Source organism: Fringilla coelebs (genome assembly GCF_963513975.1).
Source record: "Fringilla coelebs genome assembly, chromosome: 21".
In the NCBI taxonomy this organism is placed as follows: domain Eukaryota; kingdom Metazoa; phylum Chordata; class Aves; order Passeriformes; family Fringillidae; genus Fringilla; species Fringilla coelebs.
In genome coordinates, this window is record NC_140047.1 from 6255126 (window position 1) to 6278976 (window position 23851).

At 51.5% G+C, this 23851-nt stretch overlaps 1 protein-coding gene across 1 annotated transcript in view; it reads right to left on the minus strand.

Annotated features, from left to right (window-relative positions):
* Window positions 1–23574, minus strand: part of MEGF9 (multiple EGF like domains 9) — a 47145-nt gene extending 23571 nt beyond the window's left edge. The window contains exons 1-2 of the mRNA XM_084219830.1: window positions 23161–23574; window positions 734–926 (exon numbers count right to left, since the gene is read on the minus strand). Coding sequence (XP_084075956.1) covers window positions 734–926; window positions 23161–23452 — 485 coding nt within the window. The 5' untranslated portion in view covers window positions 23453–23574. The remainder of the gene's footprint in view (window positions 1–733; window positions 927–23160) is intronic.
* Window positions 23575–23851: the final 277 nt, after the last annotated feature.

The window sequence follows — 23851 nt, forward strand, 5'->3', positions numbered from 1 at the left end:
AAACTTGCTGTCCCCATGAGCACAAGGTGGAGAGCCAGCGGTCAGGCTGCTGCTGCTGGGTGTGATCCTGCAGGAACAGAGATCCCCTCAGCTCAGCCACTGCCTCTAATGGCTGACAGATCACTGCTTGCAAAATCATTGCGTGCCAGCTTTTACACGGCGAGATGGGAGGGTGGGTGAGGTGAAATGAGGAGGAACACATTCATTATACAAGAGCTCCAAGCATCAGCTCTGGTGCCTGTAAACACCAGGCAAGGCAGGAGCTGACTCTGCTGTCGGGCCGCCGCTTCCACCCCAATGCTCAGCGAGGGCAGAGCACAAAGCTTTGCCTGCCTCCGGCATAAAACCCATCCCTTTGGAAAAGAAACCCCTCCAAAGCTCCCGTGCTCCACCCCAGCCTCTGCTCCCCTCCCAGCTCAGCAGTGAGGGCAGCCCTGCCCAACAGGGACTAAGAGATGCACCAGGCATTAGGAGAGGTTCTGCTTCCATGCGACTCCGAAACACAAGTCAGCTCCCTTGGGGGCTGCCAGGGCTTTTGCCACAGCCACAGATATTTTTATAATTCAGCTCTTGAAAGAGGAAGAATAATCATGAATTTTTATAAGACCAGCTTCCCTCCTGCTTATTTTTTTTCCTATTAAACACCAGCACAGACGACAAGACCCGCTCCTGCCCAAAACCCAAACCACACCAAATCCCGACACCTTGTGTGCAGAACCCGTGGGTTACTCACTGGTCACACTGCTCACTGGTGGCTCCAGCAGGGCTGCAGCTGCAGGGCTGGCACTGCTGCCCACCCTGCTGGGGGAAGAAGCCGTGGGCACAGCTGTGGCAGCGTGGCCCTGTGTACCCAGCCAGGCAGTGGCACTGCCCCGTCGTGAGGTTGCATCCGGCGCTGCCCACCAAGCTGCAGTTGCACAGGTCTCCTGCAAGGGAAGAGAAACAGAGGCATGGAACCACAGAACTGCAGAATGGTTTGGGTTGGAAGGGGCCTTAAAGCCCATCTCGTTCCAAACTCCCTGCCGTGGGCTGGGACGGCTTCCAGGCTGCTCCAAGCCCTGTCCAACCTGGCCTGGGGATACTTCCAGGGATGTGGCAGCCACAGCTTTTCTGGGCACCCTGTTTCAGGGCATCAGCCCTCCCTCTGTATACCCCCATCATCATTTAAGGATGATTTTTGCTTTAAAATGTTGAGATGATGGACAAAAACCACACTGGGAGCAGCCTGGGGTTTGAAACACCACATCTCATGCTTGAAATCTCTCCAACGAAGAGCTACAAGATTATGGGCATAACTACCTAAAACACATCTAGATGTAGCTGTAAACAATGTCTTTATGTATATACACACACCTATCCACCCTGACTCCAGGAGCTGAGTGTGTAATATCAGGATAAAATCAGCAGCAAGTTGCAAAGTGATTAATTCTAAGAGCCTCCACTCCACACCACTGGAACAGCCCTGATACCACAGAACATACACTGACAGGACAAACTGGCAGCATCTCCCACTCCTGAAGAAGGAATACAAAATCCCCTGAACATCTGCCCTCAGGGGAGCACCAAGTGCATGGAAAGTACTTCCAAAGCTGTGGTAGAGCTGGAGGCAGGACAGAGACCACCACCACCTAAAGCAGACCACCCTCAGTCCTGTGGTGAGAGGGGATGGCTCTGGGCAGCCAAACATTGTCTTTGGGGACACTCTATTTCCAGGGGTGCTGGAAAGCATGCACTGAACAGCTGCTTTTTTAGGAGAGAAGCAAATCTTTTGATCAAGTGATGAATTCCCAATCCCCCCACACATTATTTCTTGTAATACTTGAAAGCCCCAAAAGCAATGAAGAGAACAACTTCTCCCTGGCAATTTGTTTCTGCCAAGAGCTTTATCTCTGTTTTTTCATTGCAAAATATTTAGTGCCTTAATAATTTAAAGTCTTCTTCTGCCAAGACTGAATTATAAACAAGGATTATTTGCAGAAATAGTGCATAAAGCATCAGGGGCTTAACACAACTGCTGGTGTTTGTTATTGCCTGAGAAGAGCCAGTACTCAGGGCACTTTAGGGAGAGGGGAGAGGCCAGGTCCCCATCCCAAGAAAACTTGACTTAAAGCTCTTCTCCTTGTCATCCATGTTCTTCTAACACACAAAGAAATGTGAGTTATTTAGCTTTATTACTCCACCACAGGATCCCCACAGAAGCTATGCTGTGCCTATACACCTGTGAAATTGCACCTAAATTTTCTTCAATCCAAATGATCAGATAGGACAAACACCTCAAGATCCCCAATTATCCACTTCAACAGCCACTTCACATAATGAACTAAATTCCCAGCTCAATTATCCAAGCAGAACCGTATTGATTTGGGCACTTGGGCTTCTCCCTGCCACCAGAGCAGAAACCACAAAAACTTGTTGAGCAAAAGCGCTCTGAGTTTGTCAAACATGCATCAAAACAAATTTCCCTTTCAGAACTCAACCTGTGGCACCATTGGACCTGCCAGACTTGACCAAGGAAAGAAAATGAGCATTGTGTCCGTTCTAATGGCATGGGAGGCACTGACAGGGCAGGTCCCACACAGGGGAATGAACTGCTCCATGTGCTCCAGGAGCATCAAAGCCAGAGCCACCACCTGAGAGCACCCTGACACTCCAGATGGATGGCTGGATGGAGAGGGCAGGAGTGGGGCAGCGCTTCAGGATGGTCCCCATCAGCACCATGGAGCTCTGCCCCAACACTTGTGCTCCAACAGGATGGCAGCACTTTGAACTTGAACCTGACTTTGTAGCACCCACTGCTTTCCATCCAACGCTCCAGCCCATCAAAATTGCCCCAATTCAGGTCAGGCTCTGCCTGAGCTGCCAAATTCAACAGCAGCACAGCCACCACTGCAACATCAGTGCCCCAGGAGAGTGAGAAATGCTGCAATAATCCAAAATAACACTGGCAAAACACTTTTTGCTTGGGAAGCTGGTGGAGCCTGGTTCTGCTAGTGATGGGGACAGCAGCTGAGCCTGTCTGCTGTGAAATCACCCCGAGTGTGTGCCAAGGCACAACTCAACAGACCCAGAGGTTGTCTCCCAAAAGGGTCAATTCCTTGCAGACCCCACCTCCCCCAACCACCCCAGAGACCTTTGGGAAGGGATGGTGGTCTCGGGTAGGGGAGCAGCATCCCACATGGTCCCTGCCCACCCCAAATGCATCCAGCCTTGCTCACACATGGATGCAGCCCCAAAACACCCTGGAGCTGTGTGTGATTGGACAGTGGAGGAGATTCAGACAGCAGCACTGAAATCTGCACTCTATCAAGGTCAAGGGCTGCACAAGGATGTAGCAGGCTATGAAAACCTGAGGCCTGATTTAAAGGGCATTTTGCTGTCCCCATAGCAGGCAGGTGGCAGAAGGTGAGAACTGTCCTGTGCCAGAACAGGAAGTGATAACAAACACCTGCCCTGGGCTCCAGGAACACAGCAAAGAGGATGAGCACTACAGAAGAAAATTAGGGAACACTGTCCTGGCTTCTGGCCAGAGCCTGGGGTTTAGGAGCCTTTATTCAGTTTTCTCAGGCTGATGTTTTGCTTTTGAAGATAACCTTCAAAAATACCTCACTGAGAGCTTTTGTGAAGGCAAAGGAATGAAGAGGGTGGATGAACCCCAGGATGTCCCACTCCAGACTGCACAGTCATGGTTGGAAGGTTGTGTTGAGGCTGGGATAACGCCATCAGCAAGGGAGCCAAGGGCAAAGACCTCTCAGGGAGGAGGCACTGGTCCAAGCTCTGACTCTTCTCAGTTTGCTGTCCTGACTCATCCTTGCTCTGCCTCAGTTTCCCCATCTCAGGGTGTTCCCCTGCCCCCCAGGGCCTCCAAGCCCTGCTCGTCTCTGCCTGTTCCTCATTGCTAAACCATCAAGGCCCCCGTCCTTCCCCACAAAGCACCACACTACAGCTCAAAGCACGTGGTTATCACAGATAAAACCACCACCTTTGCTCGTGAAGGGACTGACAGGCTTTAATTAATTAACAGCATAAGGATGTTTTGAGGTCTAAGAATAGAGGCACCATAAAAATGTGTGCCACTGCCATGTTACCCTTCAAACAAAAAAACCAAATGCCTCTCCATTCAGGAACAATATTTCACCTTCACTGGTTGTTGCTTGGAGGAAGGTGGAGTGGAAGGAGAGATTCCTCATTTGGGAAGCAAGGGGCATGCTGCTGTGTGGAGACATTTAATTTCAGTTAGCCCCAACCTAAAATCAATTCATTTTTAGTATGCAAAAGCTGTAAGTTACCAATAAACTGGAGAATAGATGTTCTGTGTTGGATTGATCCACACCATGGCTGTAAATAGCACTGACACAACCAAGAACCTCCAGGTCTGAGGGTGCCCTGTGACCCCTCAGTGTGGCCACCTCAAACTCCATGCCAGCTGCCCCGTCCACCCCAATAAAGATCTCAGCCTCCAAATCCCATCCCAATGCAAACCCCAACTCTGCAAATCCCAGCAACATCCCAGCCTGTGCCAGATCCATCAAGACCCCACATCCCTTCATCTCCCATCCCCTCCTCGTACTGAAACAGGGCTTGTTCTGATGAAAAAATCCTTCCTCAAATTATTGCTTTCACATCCTTTCAGCTTTGCAGTGTTTTAAGTTTTCACACATTTTATAAGCGTGATTCTTCCTCCCTTCCAAGCCACTTAATGAATGAATAATTTAGAAAACAGGTGAAATATTTACAAAGGGTAAAGAAGCCAACACTGTGAAAGGCACGAAGGTCTCTGTGAAACCACATTAGCTGGGGACATCCTGAACCAGATCCTGAATGAACTCACCTGCTCCCTGGGAGCCAGCCTGGAAAACCCAAGGTGCACATTTTTGATTATAAGAACAAGCTGTGGGGACTCACAGATGCTATTTATTGTCCTGCTGCAAAAGCATCCCCAAGGAGACAAACATTTTCTGTTCTCCAGAATAGATGAAGGGAAAAAAAACAAAATCATTTCTAACGTGGAGGTACTGTTGGGTTTTTGGAAGCCAGAGGTGCAGCCCCAGTTTGGCACCTGCAGCTCTGAAGCCAACACAGCCCAGTAAGAACCTCACCTCCCAAATACTCCCCAGATATCCCAAAGGATTTAAACCACTGCACACAACAGCATCCCATCCCTGGAAAGGCTTTGTTTTTATATTAATTTAGCAGTTTTCCCTCTTCCCCAGACTTCATTTCCAAATTCAAGCCCTATCTTCTCTTCCATTTCCCCTTCTCAATCCCTCTGCAGGCACCACTCCTGACAAGACAGGAATAAAGGGATCAGGCAGCAGGTTTAAAAATCTATCCAAAGTCATTTCCTTTCCCCCTGTAATTAAATTGTGGAACTCATTGTCAGGGGATGTTCTGGCTGCCAGAAATACCTACGGCTTCAAAGCAGGACTGGAAAAGCTCACAGAGGACAGGTCCACTGGTGCCTGTTAAACACAGGGATCTGGAGGAAGCATCCTGATGGGAAAGGCCCTGGAACTCTGTCCAGAGAGTCAGGATCATGCCCTGTCCTCCTGGCACCTTCTTCTGGCCTTTCTTGGGTGGGTGAAGCTTTGCTCTGAGCCAGCCTGGCAGTTCTATCTTCTCCTTGTTTGCACTGCTCAGGGATGGCAGCAGCTCCAGTTCTTCCCCCAAACACACCAATCCCCCTCACAGAGTCAGGCACTGCTCCCTGCACTGGGAATTTCTCCTCATTACAGCCAAAGGCCCAGCTGTGCTGCACCACTGCTCTGCCTTTCCCCCTGCCTCTCAACAGGCTCTTTCCTTTCCCCCTGAGAAGACATTTCGTGCCCTCAGTACAACGCACTGATGTGCCAAACCTCCCCCACAATGGGATGAGGGTCAGGACAGGGCTGTTCCAGCATGGGATGGTGACAGCAGGCATGAGCCAGCTGTCAAAAGGGAAGGTCCCATCCTACCCAGCCCTTGTAAAACAATTCCCTGAGCTCCACCCCATCCCTTCCACGTCTCTGATGCACCATGCCAGTGTGGTCCAGCCTAGCCCTGACTGCAATTTGGGTTCAGCTCCATCACTCCTCACTTGGATGCTACTGATGCTCTGAGTGCAGGAGCTGCTATCCCAGTGCAGGGATGTTTTGGCCTCCAACCTTTCCCCACAGCTGCAGCAGATCTGAGAGGGCACAGCCTGGCTGAGCTCCCCCCAGGGAGCTGGGGAACATCTGCCATGGGCTAAGAGCTCCTGCAAGAACAGGCCAGAGAGGAGCTGATGCACTGCACCTTCCCAAAGAGAGTTCTGCCAAGTCCCAGGACTCCTTCCCATCCAGACAGCACTCAGCACAAACTAAGAGTCAACTCTTGCGTCATGAAGGTGCACTGAAGTGCTCAGACCTGTAATTTACTCTCCCTTGAGGCTACAATGCAAAGCCAAAGTTGTAGGAAGAGTATCTCTGCCTACCCCCAAAAAAATTTATGTACGTATAGGAGTGTCTTCTGTTATTGTGCATTCACTTTATTACTGAGTTTACACTTTCTTACACTCACAGCCTCCATCAAGCTCCAGGCTCTGCAGAGTCAGGTGCTGATGGTGAAGAGAACTTCATTCCCATTAATGCTGTTAAGAGTGTTAGAGTCACTTGTGTTATTCCATCAAAGGCTTTTACAGGTCAACAAGGGGGAAAAAACAACAATTTCTCAATTCATATACATCACTTGTAATGTCATTAGGAGATTAAACACATCTGTTGAGGAATATTGTATCAGGTTAAATCTCTCACTTATCACTTGGAAAGCAGCACAAAGCCAAGGTCCCAACTTTGGGCTCACCAGCAGCTGGCACAAGCACTTTTTATCAGCCTGAAGCAGACAGGTTTGGGGCTTCAGCCAAACTCCAGCTCAGCCTCAATTGTGTCAGCCCCCTGCCTTTCCAAAGGGATGGAGACCACTCCCCACCACAGCTCCCAGCCCTCCTGCCTCCCCAGCCATGACCCTGAGACCCTCCCCAAAGGCAGAGGCTGCTCACTGCCTGGGACTGCTTATTTCTATTCCTTCCCTGCCCCTGCAATGCAACCTGCAGGCATGTGGTTTCTGAGGAGTTCCTGAAAGCTCCTCCACACTGAGCAATTTTGTTGCTTTTTCCTCCTTTTTGATGCTAAACAAGTCAGCAACCTGTGCAGAGAGCTTTGAACCTGCTGGTTCCCCAGCAAAACTGCATCAAAAGTCAGACTCAAAGGTGTAAAGCTGTCTTGGGAGACTAAAGGATAAAGGCCTGTAAACATCAGGGAAAAAAAAAAAAAGAAAAATATGGATTCTGATTAACTCAGTATTCCTAGATGGGGAGATCCCCAGCTCACAGCTCTGCTGGAGCACAGCACCTGAGGAGCTCCCATGGATGGGACAAGATGTCAGGAGGAGCAGGAGGGGTCCTGGAGTCATTAAGATCCAGGTAATAGGGCAGAAAAGCTGTGCAGGGGGGATTACACAGCTGCAGCTGAAGAATTATTCATTCCTATAGAACAATAAGTTTCCACAGGCAGACAAACCCTCCGGGGTCTCTTACGAAGCAGACTGTGCACAAAGAGGAATGTGGCCCTAAAATGTTTATGATACAAGAAACTACAGTAACTTCAAACAGACCAAAGACATACTTGAGGATTAAAACCTCCACAGTTAAAAAAAATAAAAATGAATCCAAGCCTTTTAATTAATTTAAAAATAGTTTTGTTGGCGTTCTACTTTAGTTGATTAAATTTTCCCCGCTAATATTTCCACAAACGTCTTCAACCATATAAATATTCCATGTTTCTGTTTGAAAATCTGTATTTTTTACCACCCAGTGTGTGACACAGCCAGCCCAACTCCGGGTTTAGAAATAAACAGGGTGAAAACCAACTTTGGCAAACACCTCCCCAGCAGCACGCAGAACCCTGGCAGCTCATTCCCTCCTGACAGACACACTTGCGTGGCACCTCTCAGGAAACTGAACTGTTTTGTCAGCAAAATGCTTTCACTGGAAGATCAAGACACCTCACACGGGATGGGGTTGGGAATTTATGAGCAGATTCCAATTTTAGTCTCTATCGACCATGGCCCAGCAGAGAAAGGGATTATGAAGAGCTGCATGAATAATATGAACTATAATCATCTGCTGAAGGCTCTGCGTGCTCTGATTCCTGCAAAAAGTAATTAAACTCACAAACTTTGCTCGGTGCTTTGGGGAGTTGCAACTAATGAATGAACACGTTAATTTATGGGAGATTTAAGGCTCTTCAGAGAAAACCCTGAGCAGGAACTGTCCTTCCAAGTGTTTGTGTTTGGGCTGTAAAGTTGTGCAACGTGAATAACCAGAAAGGAAACACAGATGAGGTAGGGGATGAGCTCGGTAACACCCCCAGATCACATCCTACCCTTCCCAGCAGGGCCCCCAGAGACTCCTCTGGGCAAGACCAGGGAGAACAGGGTCAAACCTTTTGTGTGAGTAACAGCTGGGTTTGCTGCTCACGCTCGCTGCTAAGAAGCAAAACTTTCTGCTCCTGCTGCTGCTGGCAGAGCCCAGGCAGGGACAGGTACAGCAGCACAGCCCAGCCTTGCCAGCCACCCCCCACTCCCAGGGATGCAGCAGAGCAGGGACTTTGTCCAGCCTGCAAGGGATGGATCTGCCCACAGACAGGAGCTGCCTCCTGCCTGCACATTTGCCTGACACAATTAGGCTACTTCAAACCAAAACCCATTGCTGCAAGGCACGCAGCCTTCCAGAGCCTTCTCCCCTCCAGACCTTGCCTGCAGATACAACAGATCCTCCTCTCCCAAGTCACTGCAATCAACTCCTGATGCTCCCAGTGTCAGCTGCAGCTTTGGCAGGAATGGATGTGACCTCCAAGCTCCTCCTTCCAGAGCCAGCCTGGGGCTGAGCACCCACGGAATACCCGACCCAAGAGCTCCATGGGTGCTGCTGAGCAGGGTTTGTCCTCCCCAGCCATGGCTTGCACTGCCTGGGAGAAGAAAAGGGAATGACCAAGTGCAGGCTGCTGGAAAGCCATTTTTTGCTGAGTACAGAAGTCACAGAGTAGGTGGTAACACATCAGCTGCTGAAGGGAGGGGAGTGGTGAGGACAGTGACAGCCTCTCTCCCCCATGCAGGTACACCATGTACAAGCTGCAGGGCTGGGGTCTCTTGGGAGGTTTCCCAGGGAGGTGGCAAGCACACACACATGGCTGATCTCACTGCAAAATGCAGCACTTTTGTTGTTGTGAAGTCATAACTCCATTTCTTTACACCACGGTGTAACCAGGTCCTCACTGGTGTATGGAGGGAGCTTCAGCTTTGCCTCATTGACCTCGGGCAGAGCTACCAAAGCTCAGCCCAGCCTGGGATGAATGTGGTCAGAAGTTATCCTTCCTTCCTCCCTCATTTACAGCACTCTTACACCGGAAGGGAAGACAGAACAAAAGCAAGGAGATGCCAACAGCAACAGCACAACCCATAATTCAGTATAAAAATGCTTGGAAGTTCACCCACCCCAGAGGAGCGTTCTGCATCTCCTGGGAGCAGGAGCTGCTCCTCAGATGGCTGCCACAGCCCCCCACCCTGCCCTGGGGCACACACACCCTCTGGGGATGGTCTTCACCTTCAGGGACAGCACAAGCATCAGGCCCAGGTTTCTCTCCAAGCATGCAGGAGTGATTTTGAAATGCTCTAATCATTCCCCAGGCCGAGAGATGCACTCGAAGGGCGACTCTGGACACCCACAAGAGGTAGAAGATGGACCAAGGAGGGGGTGACACTGCTGTGAGATGAAATGCTCTCCACACAGGGAAGGGGCCCATCGTTCATGGCTTGGCACACAGACAGCAAGAGGCATTTCTACAACTTTTGTTACCTTTTTTTTTAATGAGAAAGAAAAGGAAGACTTGCTTTAGAGGGTTTCAAGCTACTTTACGTCTAAGCCTGTGATGAAAATCTGGAATGAAAACTTTCATCAGTAACTCCAGCAGGTGCCCAGGGCAGTTCCTTTCAAGATTCAGCTCCTCCAGCCAAGCAGCAAAAGGACAGACCCGTTAACAAAGGCAGCTTTTATCCACAGTGTTAATAAACACTAACTGAAAGTGTTAATAAAAGAAGCTTTCCAGAGCCTGAGCTATGACCCCAGTTTGTCTCAGCTCTTTGCATTTTCAAGCTTGGAGATGAAGCAAAGCCCCAGCGAATCCCAGGATTCATTCCCAATACACATCCCTAATTCTTCTCTACTCTAAACAAACATATTTAAATGCAGACTTTTATTCATCACAAACAGCAAAGTATCTTTGTTCCTCTCTCCCTCACTTTAGAGGCCATGCAGAGGAAGGGAGACAAGAGAAGAAAACTCTTTGACAGCCTGCAGCCAGCAAGTCCTGCTTCTCTCACTGCTCCCAAGCTTGGTTCCAAGTTTAATAAAGGTGTTTTGTCTCCTTGCTTAATAAGTGGAATTACCATAGCAGAAAGCCCAGCGGGGGAAAGGGATAGCACAGAGCATGAGTAATCACAACTGGTTTGGGGCAGGTTTTGCCATTTGGGTCCTGTTTCAAGGTTATGATGACATAGTGCTATGGGCTGGTTTGGAGTTACCAGAACTCCTGCCAGACAAGGAGCTGTAAGTTACAATGTGCTGCAAGCAGGCAGAGCTGCTGGGACAGAGCAAGGAAAATGTCATCTGAGCTGGGAAGAGAAGTTTCCCGTTCCTTACATTTTATTCCCTTGTTTTAGAATGCAGCCTTGCACTTGCCCTGCTATACTTTGCACAGTGATGCCTGTAACTCCAGCTCACAGCAAGTGACTTAAATTCCTACATTCAGAACTTGTTTCACACCTTTGTTCTTGCCCAGCACCTGCCAAACTGGGTCGTAGATACTGCAGCCAGACCAAATTTGCTGGCAAATCCATGGAGGAGAAGCCAAGCTTTCAAAGAGGGAACCGATATGGGTCAGGACACGTCACGGAAAAAGACACCTGGATGGAGAAAGTCATCGCTTATCAGGGACTGCAGCAGATCCAGTATCATCTGCTGAGGGGAGCAGCCAGCATGGTGCAGCTCAGCTGTACTCCAAAACTTCCTCCAGCAACTGCAGCCGTGGCATGAATTTAAAGAGCACAGATCCCCCTGCACAGAGAGCAGGGGCAGAGCCCACCTGCAGGGCTCTGAGGGCAGCTGCCAGCCCCTGCCTCCCCGTCACCTCTGCTCGGAGCCCCAAGCCCTGCAGCACATGGATGACTCCATTCAGGGCTGAACATCAGCTTTTCTTTCCCCTCTCCTTAGTCACTGTGGATGGGCACTGCAGCTGCCCCAGCTCCTACCTCAGCCACGAGGTATTTATTACCTGAATTTATTTCCAGCAATAGGTCTCCTACCAAAGGGAAATGTTTCCATTAAACAGCACAAGTTCAGAAACCACAAACAAACTTAAAGCCTAAGCCAGTTCTCTGAAACCTCCATAATAAGTACCAGGTCATTCAGGGAAGTACAACAGACAACAGCCCTGTCCCACAGAACACCCAAATCCTCTGTAAGTAGGCAAAAGCCTTAAAAGTGTGATGGGAAGGATGGAGGCAGCCTGGCACAAGGGTTTCAGGCTCCCTGTGCAGCACTCCCCACCTCACCCACAGCTCAGGCACTGAGCTCAGACCAAGTGTGAGCCAAGATGCTGAAAGCAGAGCAGTGATTTGCAGAGCCAGAGCTGAGCCCTCCAGCATCACCAAGGGGGAATTACCCTCAGCAACAGCAGCACACTCAGTCTGGGGCTGGCAAAACCAAGTCTGATCCCAAGCCAAAGAAATGCTCAAAACCACGGAGCTTCCTCTGCAGCCAATGGGTCAGCTAGGAGAGGTTTGTTGACATTTCTATCTTGACCATTTCCTCATTTTTGAGGGCTTCCTAATGACTGTTTTGGCATTGCAGGAGGAGGAGCAGTGCCTCCTCTTCCACCAGCTCTGCTTTCAGAAAGAAACAAGGTGAGAGGAGGATCTGAGTCCCACCTGCAAAGAGGCATCTAAAATCCTACCAAACCAGGGAGCTGCCAGTGCCTGACACAGCCCTGAGACTCTACTTTGAACTTTGAGAGGGCCAATACTGCACCCACTGAAAATATAAATGTATCACCTGGAATTACAGACATACAGGTGGGAGAGATGCCAGCTCTGAGGCAAAGTTCATGTACAAAGCTCAAAGGACACAGGGGATCCTCTCAGAGGGACCACAAAACCATGGGTGGTGAAGCAGAGAGAGGAGAGCATCAACTCTCCAGTCCCTGAACTTGAACTCACCACCCACACACCTCCTGGAAAGCTTTTAAGGGGTCTGTAAACCAAAATTCCCCTGACACCAAACTGAGGTGCTGGGGGGAAGGCTCTCTCCTGTCATTCCATCCATCCCAAACAGCTCACTGTCTTCCACAGGGAAATCAGTACCACCCCTGTAACTGACTGTCCCTTCAGAGACTGGTCCACTTGCTGTTTATCTTTCATTTTAAATGGATTAGACATGTACAAAAGCCTCCCTTGAAAAGGAACAACCAAGATGTGAAAAGGATGGGAAGATCCAACTGCCAGGCGTCAGCACTAATCCACGTCAAAGGGCACGCTGTCAGCAACTCACTGCAAACTTCCAGGAGGAAGAAAACGCTCAGAATAAAACAGTTAAGACCAGATAAATGTTTCTCATTCATTATCTGGAGTCAAACATGGATTTCTCAACAACACAGCCAAGACAAAGCAAGCACACTAAAAAGAGAACATCTTTTCCAGGGAGCTCCATGCCAGGCGTGCAGCCTGCCCTTGAAGGCAGCAAGGCTGGAGGCAGGTGAAGGCTCTGTTTGCCTCTCTCCAATAACAGGTATTTAGTTTTCTACATCACTTTGCTTTATCATAGCCTGAAACCTGGCCCAGCACCCAGCTCCACCTCCCCATCTGCTCCCTGTGCCAGCTGGCTCTGTGGCCCAGGGGATGCTGAGCCAGCCACGGTGATGCCACAGAGCCCAGCAGCTCCCCAGAGCCAAACTGGGCACCCCCAGCCCTGTCTGGGAACTCTTCTCCTTGTGAACATCCGTGTCACACTGAGATCTGCCCTGCTAAAAACCCCACAGGGCAGAACTCAACCTGACATGGATGTTCACAGGGAGGGGAGTGCTGGGAGCACCCACATCCAAGTCAGGTGGGGAGCTGGGAAACATGGCAAATTCCCCCCCAGATCCTTCCTCAAGTATTGGGACTGGGAAAAAAACCCACTGGCCATGGCAGGGAAGGGCAGAGCACAAAGCTGGGGAGGCTCCAGCAAAGCATCAGCAAAGTGAGCAAACAGCCAGCCCAGGCAGGAGCCAGCAGGTCAGTGTGCTCCACTCCAACTCCAACCACCTTCCAGCTTGGACAAACCACTGGAGCACATCCTCCCTGGGCTGTCCTGGGGCTCCTACTGCCCCCAGCCCAGCTCCCCAAGGCCAGGCTGCACTCTGGGGTGGGAAGGGCTGCATGGCAATACCTCCTCCTGCCCCACAGGCACTGCCAGCCAGGGCATTGTGCAAGCTCCCTGTCCCTTCCCCAGCCAGGAATGCTCCAAACCTGTGGCACAGGGAAGGTGTGGGTGCCTCTGCCCCATTATTCACCCATCTGCCATCGAGATGTGTTTTGGGGAGGCAGCCCAAAACACATCTCGATGAGTTTGTAGGGAAAAAAATCCCCAAATCCTGCCTGCTCTCTCAGAGCCCAACATCGTGCATTCATCCTGGTTTTTCCCCCAAATAACTCTCAAATGAGCATGTCTATTTTGGGGCAGAGAAAGAACACCCTAAAACCCAGTCTATCATGTTTGCTTTGGGATAAAAGACAAGACCTTCAGCTAGCAGAAAAAAAAATATATATAACATATACCTATACATTTTTTTAAATAGAGGAAATGAAAATGGAATAATTGAAGTTTTCACAGCCCAAGGAGCTTTGAAAAATTTGGAGGGAAGGAACAGAACATCAAGTTTAAACTGTTTTCAATGGAAAAGCCCATTAAAGGAAAAGGGATCTTTTGCAGAAAGATATATGTTTTGCTGATTTTAACAAAAAGGACTGTTCAGAGCAGGGGAAGAAAAGCTTTCCTTTGAAGGTTTTGAGCATTGCTTTTGCACCTTTACAGCAGTGCTCATGAAAGCATCCTCACAAACCTGTTATTGCTGGAACACAGCGTGCCCAGGGAGAAGGTAGATGTGACCACGTGCAGGGTAAGGGCAGGGCTTTGGAGACAACCCTTGCCTGTGCCATGAAAATGAGCAGTTATTACAAAAGAAAGGAGAAAAAAATATATATTAAAAAAATGATCAACTTCCTTCCCTTCCACTAGGCCCCTGGGAAGGGGAAATGCTGATCCTCCAGCTCACAGATGGTTCTCCTGGAACAAGCTCCTGGTTTCCACCCCCTGAGCCACATCTAGTGCTGGGGGTGGATTTTGGAGGAGGCATGAAGGACATGAGCATCCCTTCTGCATGTCAGCAGCACTGCACATGCCATGGGGTGCAGTGGGAATTTCCTGGGATGGAACATCAGCTTTGCCCACAGATCCCTCCCCAGCCATGGCCACATCTCACACTGCAGGAGAGGAAGCTGTGGGTTGAGCACACACATCCCTGGCAATTAAAGTCATCTTCTTAATATCAACCAGTCCCAGCCATCCTGTGACAGGGCACAGAAAATATTAATTACATTCCTGCCATTTTAGACTGGTTTTGCTCTCATTCAGGTGTTGCTGGACCCGAGGCCCTTTCAGTGACAGTCACAGTGTCACTAAGCAACTACACAGAAGGCTTGAGCATCACCTAAAAGGTTGTTTTTCTACCTTGTATCTTCTCAAAATTTCCCACAACTGTGCACACAGGGATGAGTTTAGAGTAATGTCACCAAAAGTGCTCAAATTAATAGCAATAAAGTGTAAGTGCTCCATGTGGCAGGCAGAGCCCTGCTGGGGAAAACGACCTGTGAAAGCTGAAAAAGCAGCCCACGATGAGACCACTGGGAGAAAAAAAAAAAGGCAACAAAACAAACAGTCCATTTCAATCTCCTTTTCATAAAGAGCCAAAATGAACCCAGGAACACATCAGAGAATAATCATTTAGCACAGATCAAACAGGAGAACTAGCATATTAAAAATACACGCAGCATTAATCAGCTACACAGAGTTATGTGCCATCATTTCCATAAATAATACAGGATCAAAGCAGCCCAAGCAGCACTATCAGTTAATACAGTCAGCCAGTCAGTCAAAATAGAGTAAAGCTGCCTGAAAACTGTGGCTGCATAATTTGCCAGGAATAAAGCAGATTCATCTGAGAAGTGGCATGACCAGTTAAACGGGTAAAGGTTACCAGCAGCCTCATCATTAGAGGGAGGTGATGCCACAAAGGAGAAAAAAAAAAAAAAAAAGAAAAAAAAGAATGAAAGGTTAATGCAGCCTCAACAAATTATTTTAAAAATACCCAAACACTTGGGAAATACCAATTTATCGTGTCTAGAGGTAACCCCCAGAAGGGCCAAGGTGTGGGGGACAGGTGGGAGGACTGACCCTGCTGGGAGCATCCCCAGGGGCTGGAGAAGGGGTGAGCCACGGGGTGCAGCCCACCAGGGCTGGGGCAGTGCCAAGGGGCTCCTCTTTGCCCAGGAAAAAAAACTCCCTGCTGCAGAAACCATCCTGCCTGCTCAGGGTGAAGGCTCAACACCAAGAGCCTTCAAACACCCACCCATCCATGCATAGAAAATGCCTGTGTCATTAGGCCTTTTGCTGAAAGGCTGCAGAGCCATTTAGCTGCCTGATTTTTAAAACAGGCATGTGGAGCTGAGCTATAAATAGCAGGGATGCTTGCCTCGTCATGTTTCTGGGGGCTTATTTATAAGAACAGGGGGCAACTGAATTAAAAATGGTTAAAACAGAAGTGTCTTGGCTTCTCTGCTTTAAAGCCAAGTTGCCAGAAGAAAAAAACCTTCAAGGTTTTTTGCTTTTTTCTTTTTCCAGGCAAAAAGCAAACGCCCATCGCTCATGCTCAGACTCTGAATCGGTTACATTTACAAGGCAAATTTAATTCATACAGCAGGTGTTCAGAAATATTAAAAAAAAAAAGAAAAATCCTCCTTTGAGCAGCACAAGACCAAGCTAAGGCTTTGCATTAGTTCATGTAGCTCCAGGGAAGCTCCTCATTCACTGAAATAGGAGCCGTGTGTGTGAATGAGGAGCAGAGACCTCCAAAATCTCTTCCAGAGTCGGGGTGGGGGGGAAAGCCCTGAAGGACTGGGGCAGAGCTGCTGCCAAATCCGGGGGCTGGCAGCCTGCATGGCCCCCCGACCCTGCTGCACCTCGGGTGACACAGGGCCAGAGGAATTTTGCATGGGAAGATCCAGATGAGCGGCAGGCAGAGGAGGGATTCAGCCTCCAACAAAAGAGCGGCTTTGGGCAGCTCCATCGGTCCGCAGGCAATTACAGCCCAGGCAGCGTTGGGAGGGTCTATTCTTCACAGGAGAAATCCCGGGAAACCAGGCAAATGGAGCAGCCCCCTCCCTGCTCCCTGCCTTTATTAAATCGCTGGAGAAAACAAGAGCAGACAGCCAAGCTGCTGCCAGGACAGCAGGCAGCCGGGATGCAGGGGCTGGACCGGCTTCCCTGCATCCCTCCATGCAGGGATGGGAGCTGGGGGGAGTGGGTGACCCTGGCAGGAGAGGGGACAGCCTGCCCTGCTCCTCCAGGAGTGGCAGCTGCAGGAGCCAGCACCAGCAGCATCGGGAAGTTTCCTATTGAAATGTTCTGCCAGACAAATGAGGTTCAATTATTCCAAGTCTAGAATGTCTTGTTGGAAATGCTTCCAGACTGACAAGCTTTAATCCAATAAAAGACCCTTCCAGACAAGGCCTGCTGTGATTTTGGGAGCATTTCCCCCTGGCAGGGACCCAGCAGCCCCCAGCCCCTCACTGGGGATGGATTTAGCCCCAGGCACAACAATCTTACAGGGCAGCCTCAAGGCACAGGCCACTCACTGAGCTCACTGGAACCTTGAGCAGAAGCAAAGCAAGAACAACCATTCCATTTCAGGCTGACACAACCCAAAAGTCAAAATAAATTTTTAAAAAAGCAAATAATTTCCTGTGAACCAGAAATCTGGGTTTTAGCCAGTTTAATGAGACTGAATTGCAAGTGGTTCTGTTCTCCTGGGGTGCTGGAGAAACACGACTCCCCAAGGCAGGGCAGATGGCTGGATTGCAATCTAGCCTTTAGCTCATAAAATATATTAATATCCCCAACCAATTACAAAGTGCTGGACTCTGCCCCTCTGGGCCCACTCCCACCCAGCAATGCCTCGCTGCACAAGGCAGCCCTGTTGAGCTCAGACATGCAGCACCTGCCAGGGCAACACAGCCTGTAGCTTTCCAGGACTTCTAAAGCAAGCCCAAGCCCTCACTCCATCCTCATGCAAGAGCTCAGTGAAGTCTCAGGTGCAGTCAAGGAGCTGTACAAAAATCCAGCTCCTCTGCATCATTTCTTTGTTTGATTTTTTAGGTGCTTGGCAGAGGTAAGGCAGAAGGAGCCTTCCCTTCCAGGCAGATGGATGTAAAAGGATCCCAGCCTTTAGCACCCGGCCTTGGCACAGCTTTATTCCCAAAGCTGGCAGATGCATCACACCACCACGAAGAGCTCTGCTGCTTCTTGGAAGCACCAGTGAGCACCTCAGATTGGCAGCAGCTCCCTGACAGTCAGCTGGTGTTAGCTCCACAAATGTCACCAGCTCACAGAGCCTCAGCCCTGGGTGTTCATAGGGCTCTCGGCAAAACCCTCAGGAGTCTTTCCCCTGACTTCAGCAGAACTTCACCTCCAGGATCTCAGCTCCTCAGTTCTGTGCTCCTGTGCCCACAGCCCTGGGGCATGGCATGTCCTGGATGTCCCTGTCCTCACCATCACTGCCACACAGGTGGGCAGATGCCAGGATCCCAGCCACCTGCAGGGCCACACTGGAGTGGCACAAGGACCACAGTGACCTCGGAGATGGGGTCACACACCAGTGGAGGCCTTGACACCACCACTGCTTGACCACAGCAGTCCTGTCCCCTGTGGCACAGCCAGGGTCAGGGTGCCTCGGGGGGAACAGGCAGCACCACCAGGAAGGTGCTCTAAGGGCAGAACCAGGCACTGTCCAAGAAGCCCATCCCAGCTGTCTGGACAGGCACAACCTTTGCACCCTGTGCAAACCCCAGTCTGCGTCACAAGAGATTTTTGGTGACACTCCAGCACTGTCCCACCTGCCCCAGCCACCCTCAGAGGGCCTGGAGCAAAGGGACTGCCTGGGACATCTGCCAGCACACAGCTCAGACAGAGCACTTGTTTCAGTGCTCCAGTGCCTCTGCCTCCCCACAGGCTGGTGTTTGGGTATGACCAACAGCAGCCAGGTAAACAACATCACCTCACAGGGGTGATGCCATTTTCCAAGTGGCACCTCAGTGATGATATGTCTGAATCTCAGCTACCGTTTAAAATAAAAACAAACAGCAAAATCCCAGCAGACAGAAGCTAACAAACAAGACCTTCAATGCTCTACAGATCCTCCCAGAAATATCCTGATTTTCATGAGCATTGCTAAGTCCCAGAATCTCAATCTTGAGTCAGGACAGTTGGATGCATCTGATTCAAGAATGATTCAGATGGGAGCGTGGAGGCAGGCAGGAAGGCAAGGGAGTGACATTTTCTGCTCTGGGCAACATGTCTTTATTTAAAGCTCAAAGATACAAACTTATTATTTGATTGAAAAAAAGGCACTCTCTGCCCTGGCTGCTCCTGTGCTGATCCTGAGGAACAAGACCATCCTCCTTATCCTCAGCTTTCACGTCCATGCCTTCATTTCCATTTCTTTAAATAAATTTAAATCCTGCTAGCACCTTGAACACAAGTTATCTCTGTAACCACATGGAACACAATCCTGAGCCCTCAAACAAGGAAGGCTTAAGCTGCCTTCCCAAGTAATGAGCATGAGGAAAGCTCCAGCTCACCCTCCCTGGCTGCTCCTGCTTGTCCCCCACAGGGTCAGAGGTAGAGCAGGGGCATTCAGGCAGGTGGACCCATACACAGATGGGAAGACTTCTTCCAAAGGGTCTAATGGCTGGATGGGAGAAGAGGAAGAGTCACACAGGGCTGCAAAAGGGATGAAGGCACAGATCCTGAAACAACCTTCAACAGCTTGGCTGTGTCTGTCCTACCAGGATTTGAGAGCTCCCAACCCCTGGAGGGGCACAGCCCCAGTGTGGCAGGGTCTGGCTGCTGATGGCTCCAAGGCCTGGACCAGTCTTTCCTCTACAACGACACTGTAAGTGCTGTGGGGATCCCCCTAACCTGCCCTCACCACCCCTCCTGTCAGAACAGGATGCACAGACCTTTCTCCACATGCCCTGCACAAAAGCAAAACCCTCCACCTCTCCAGCTGGACAAAGCCAGCACTCACCAGTCCCCTCCTCAACCTGTCACCTCCCTCGTGCCCAGCCAATTACCCAGGTCACCCCAACGCCCCCAGGGATTTGCCCGGCTCCTCTTCACAAGCTAAACCCATCAGCTAATCCCCCACAAAGCTGCAGCCACCCCCCATTGAGGGGCTCTGGCTGCACCTCCTCCATCAAGCAGCAGCTCCCCAGCCCGAGGTGGCCCCACGCTGGTGGCTGGGGACCCATCAGCACTGACTCAGCCTGACACATTTCCGTGTGACACCTTCCCGTGGTTAGTGCTCCAAGCCACCTGCATTTCCTGCCCTGTGGCTGCAGCAGAAATCGCTCACTGTCCCCTCCTACGTGGGGCAGAGGTGAGGAGTCAGACCCAAAGTCACCTCTGGGAGCTGGTGACCCAGGAAGGCAGGTGAGGCAAGACAAAACAGCGGGGAGGAGAGAAGTAAAGACACCATAGCCAGGGTTTGGGTGCAGCTCTCCTGCTGACCCAGCACAGCAGGGCTGTGAAAGGACATTTGGGTTCTTCAGCCCACCCACCTGCTGTGCATGGGGCTGGAAGAGAGTCAGAACAAAACGTCCTTCAAAGAGACCCATGTTACTCAGCACTGCCCTAAGAACCTCGTGGAATTGCAGATTTTTGTTCCCTATGCAGGGAAAGTCCAACCAGGACCATGCTGGCCACAGCAGCTGCACCTCTGCTCCAACACAAGCATCCACCTGAGCAGCAGCCATTCCCAAGCCAGATTCCCCAGCAAAGCTCCAGTTCCTGCTTAAAATGAGACTGTTGGGGATAAAAGGAAGAGGTAGAGTCTCTATGGTGGGTGCTGAAGGCTTTGGTGATAAGACGGGGGATACGTTAAGCTTGTCTCCACAAACATAAGGATTAGCAATTTACTTCCCTTAGAAACAAAATCCAGGATTTGAACACGATCACAGGCTTGGAAAGAAAAATAAACATCATGAAACTGGGAAAAGGAGGAGGACAAGAACAGAGCAAGCAGGCAGCTCGAGGAAAACTGAAACGCTTCCTAAATCAGAATGAGAAATGCACCAAAGTCAGAACTGAAATCTTGGTAGCTCTGAACACCACTGGCCCTGAGGCCTCTCACACCAACTTCTTATCAGTGATAATGCTGTGAACATTAAGGGAAGCCTTTCTAATAATATGCATGAGAAAAGGCCCATTTGTTTAATGCAACAGAGCACATAATGCATTAATTACCTACTGAGTTGGAAAAGTGATGTTGAAAACATGCTTGAGTTAAAGCAAACTGAGGGTTTCAGCTAAGCCCATTATGTCCACTGGCTTTGCTGGGGCTTTGGTGCTTAACAGCCTTTGAGAGCAAACCTCTGCACAAGTCACAGCAGATGGGGCAGCACAGAAAACCCCCCACAACCCACGGAGAGCAGCTCCCACACAGAGCACGGCTGTACCCTCCCTCCCTAACGGCAGCCCAGGCTCCCCCATCACACAGGGGATGCTGCCAAGCCCAACATCTCCTCCTGATGCTGCCTCACCCCCCCTCAGGTGCCCTAAAACCCACCCAGCCCTAGAGCACACCAGCAATCCCCCCTCAGCCAGGGCTAATCTCCACCTGTCACACTCAGGACTAACAACCTGGCCTCTTGGAAAAGACAATCTGCCCACGTGCTCCTGCCCTGGCCATCACTGTCACAGTGTAAAGGCACCAGAGAGCAATTCTGTGATTAAGTGGCTGTAGCCATTAATAATTAGCACGTTAAAACTTCAAAGGGTGATGCTGGCCTCCACAATAGAGACTCAGCACAGCCAGGGGTGGTGGTGGAGAGTGCTCATCCTCGATGCTCCCTCTTCCCAAGTGAGAACTGAGGCACAGGGGTGAGGGCAGCCTGTGGGAGCACAGGGATTAGACACAAAATTCCCCAGACTTCCACCCCGACAGCTCCAATGGCAGAAGACACAGAGGATGTTATGTAAGCATCCTCCGTGGAATCTGGGAGCATCCCAAAGCCACTGCTGAACCAGCCATCTCATGCACTTGTCACTCTGCCTGTATGAGCAGGATGCTCTTGAGGAAGCCATTGGAGCTCAGGGTGGGAGACCCAGAGCCAGTGGATACCAATGGAAACCAATGGAAACAAACACAACACAGGGGTCAGAGAGGGAAATGTGCAGGAGGAAGCTTGGGATGTGTGTGTGGATCCCCTGGTTGGCATCCAGAGGGTCACACTGTGCTGCACTGAGCTGCTCAGTCCATTCTGTCTGATCAGACACAAGAGGAGAAATTGCTTTTGCTTTAAGAACACGCAGCTCATCCTACCTTTATCAGCAGTCCCCAATCTTAAGCCATTCTATTTCTTCCAAAAAAAGCAAAGAGAGAAAACTCAACGGAAAAAAGCAAATTAAAGTCTGGAAAACCAGCAACTCCAGATCTTCAGTCGATTTTATTTCTAAACAAATAAAAAAAAGTTGATTAATCCCCTTGTTCAGACTACTAACACTACCAGAACAACAGACTGCAACCCTTTCACATCAGAGGAAGCTCAACGTACTTCAGCTAAACAACTTCCAGGCAAAGAGAAAAAATAAATATAAAACAGGAAAGAATCAGTGGTATAGTATTTGCGTGTGTCTGAAGATAAAGCTTTGGAACTGCAGAGTGAAGCCAAGTTCTCCAGTAAAATAAGTGGACAAAGCTCCATCCTTGGATTTCAGCACACTTTTGCCTGTTTAATCTATAGGTAAACTGAAGTCTCAGCTTTGAAGAGCATCAGTGTTTCACCTCCCAACAAGTGACCAGTGCTGTCAGTGCGTGCTACACCCAGAAGGAGCTTCACCTGAGAGCACAGCTCTCCCATCCACCCTTCACCTCCTTACACCCTACACTGACAATTCCACTTACTCCTGTTGCCATAGCACCTTCCTCAGCTCTGCATCCTGCCACAGGGGCAGGATGAGGCCTCGCTTGGGCTGCACTGAGACGCATCATTCCCAGCACAGATGAAGCTGGGGCTCCTTTCTGCCCCTGCACACCCATCAGATGCTATGTGAGCACCCCAGCACCCACTGAGCTGCAAATACACCTCCTGACACCGGTGAGAACACAGGCTCTGGTGCCCCCAAGTCATCACTAACCCTGCTCTCTCTCTGCTGCCAGCACATCGAGGTAGGACACCAGGGACGCTTGATGGTTGTGGAGCAACTCGACCTACAAAGTCTGACATCAGGGGATGCCGAGGCCAGCATCCACCTTGTTGGCCACTGTCTGGATGCAAGGTGATGGGAAGGACCTGTCTGCATCTCCTCCACCGGGAGCACAGTGCATGCCAGGGACTATTGCCTGAAGGACGCTCCGGGTAACCTGGACCGGCACCTGCCCCGCTGCTCCCCAAAAGCACCGGTAACAGAACCGGCAAGGCACGGGCGAGGCACAGCTGCCCCTCCAGAGCGCATCCCGGGGTCGGCACAGCGGCACATCCCCGGACCCGGCCCCGCGGGGAGGCCGGGCCGGGCGATGCTCGGGGGGTCCCGCAGCGCGGAGCTCCCTCCGCCGCCCCGCACGGGGGTCGCCGCAGCCGGAGGGGCCCGGGCAGCCGCCGCCCCGTCCCCAGCCGCGCCTTTGTCCGCCCAGCGGAGGATGGGGCGCAGCCCCGTCCCGCTCCCCGCCGGCGGCCCCGCTGACACCGCCCGGCCAGGGAGCCGAGCGGGCCGCTCACCTGCGGGGCCGCTGTCCGCAGCCTCCTCCTCCTCCTGCTCCTCTTCCTCCTCCTCCGCCACCGCCTCCTCCTCCTCCGGCGGCGGCGGCGGCGCCGGGCTGCCCCGTGCGGGCGCGGCGGTGCCGCGGGGCCGTGCGGGCGGCACCGTGCCCAGGCTGCTCTCAGCGGGGCCGCCGCTGCCGCTGCCGGGCTCGGCGGGCGGCGCGGCGCTGGCGGGCAGCGCGGCGGTGGCGGCGGCCAGGAGGGCGGCGAGGCACAGCAGGGCGAGCGCGGTGCTCGGCCGGCGCCTCATGGTGCGGCGCGGGGCTCCGCCATGCACTCGCTCATTGACGCGGGCGCTCGCACACGCACCGAGCGCGGCCGGGAGCGGCGCCGGGCGGCGGCGGCTCCTCCCGCCGCCTCAGCCAGCCATGCCGCGCCCGCGCCCTGCGCCCCTCCGGCGGCTCCCGCCGCGCCGCGCCCCGGCTGACAGCGCCGCGCCCGCCCCGCCTCGCGCCGCAGCGACCAATCAGAGCCGCGCCCGCCCTACCTGACGGCGCGGCGCAGCCAATCAGCGCCGGGCGGGGGCGGGCCGAGGGGCGGTGCGCGGCGGGGAGGGGGCGGCATTGTGCGGGCGTGAGGGGCACCGGGCCGGAGCTGCCGTGCCCCCGGCAGCGGCGGCGGGGGACGCGCGGCTGCCTTTCTTACGGGG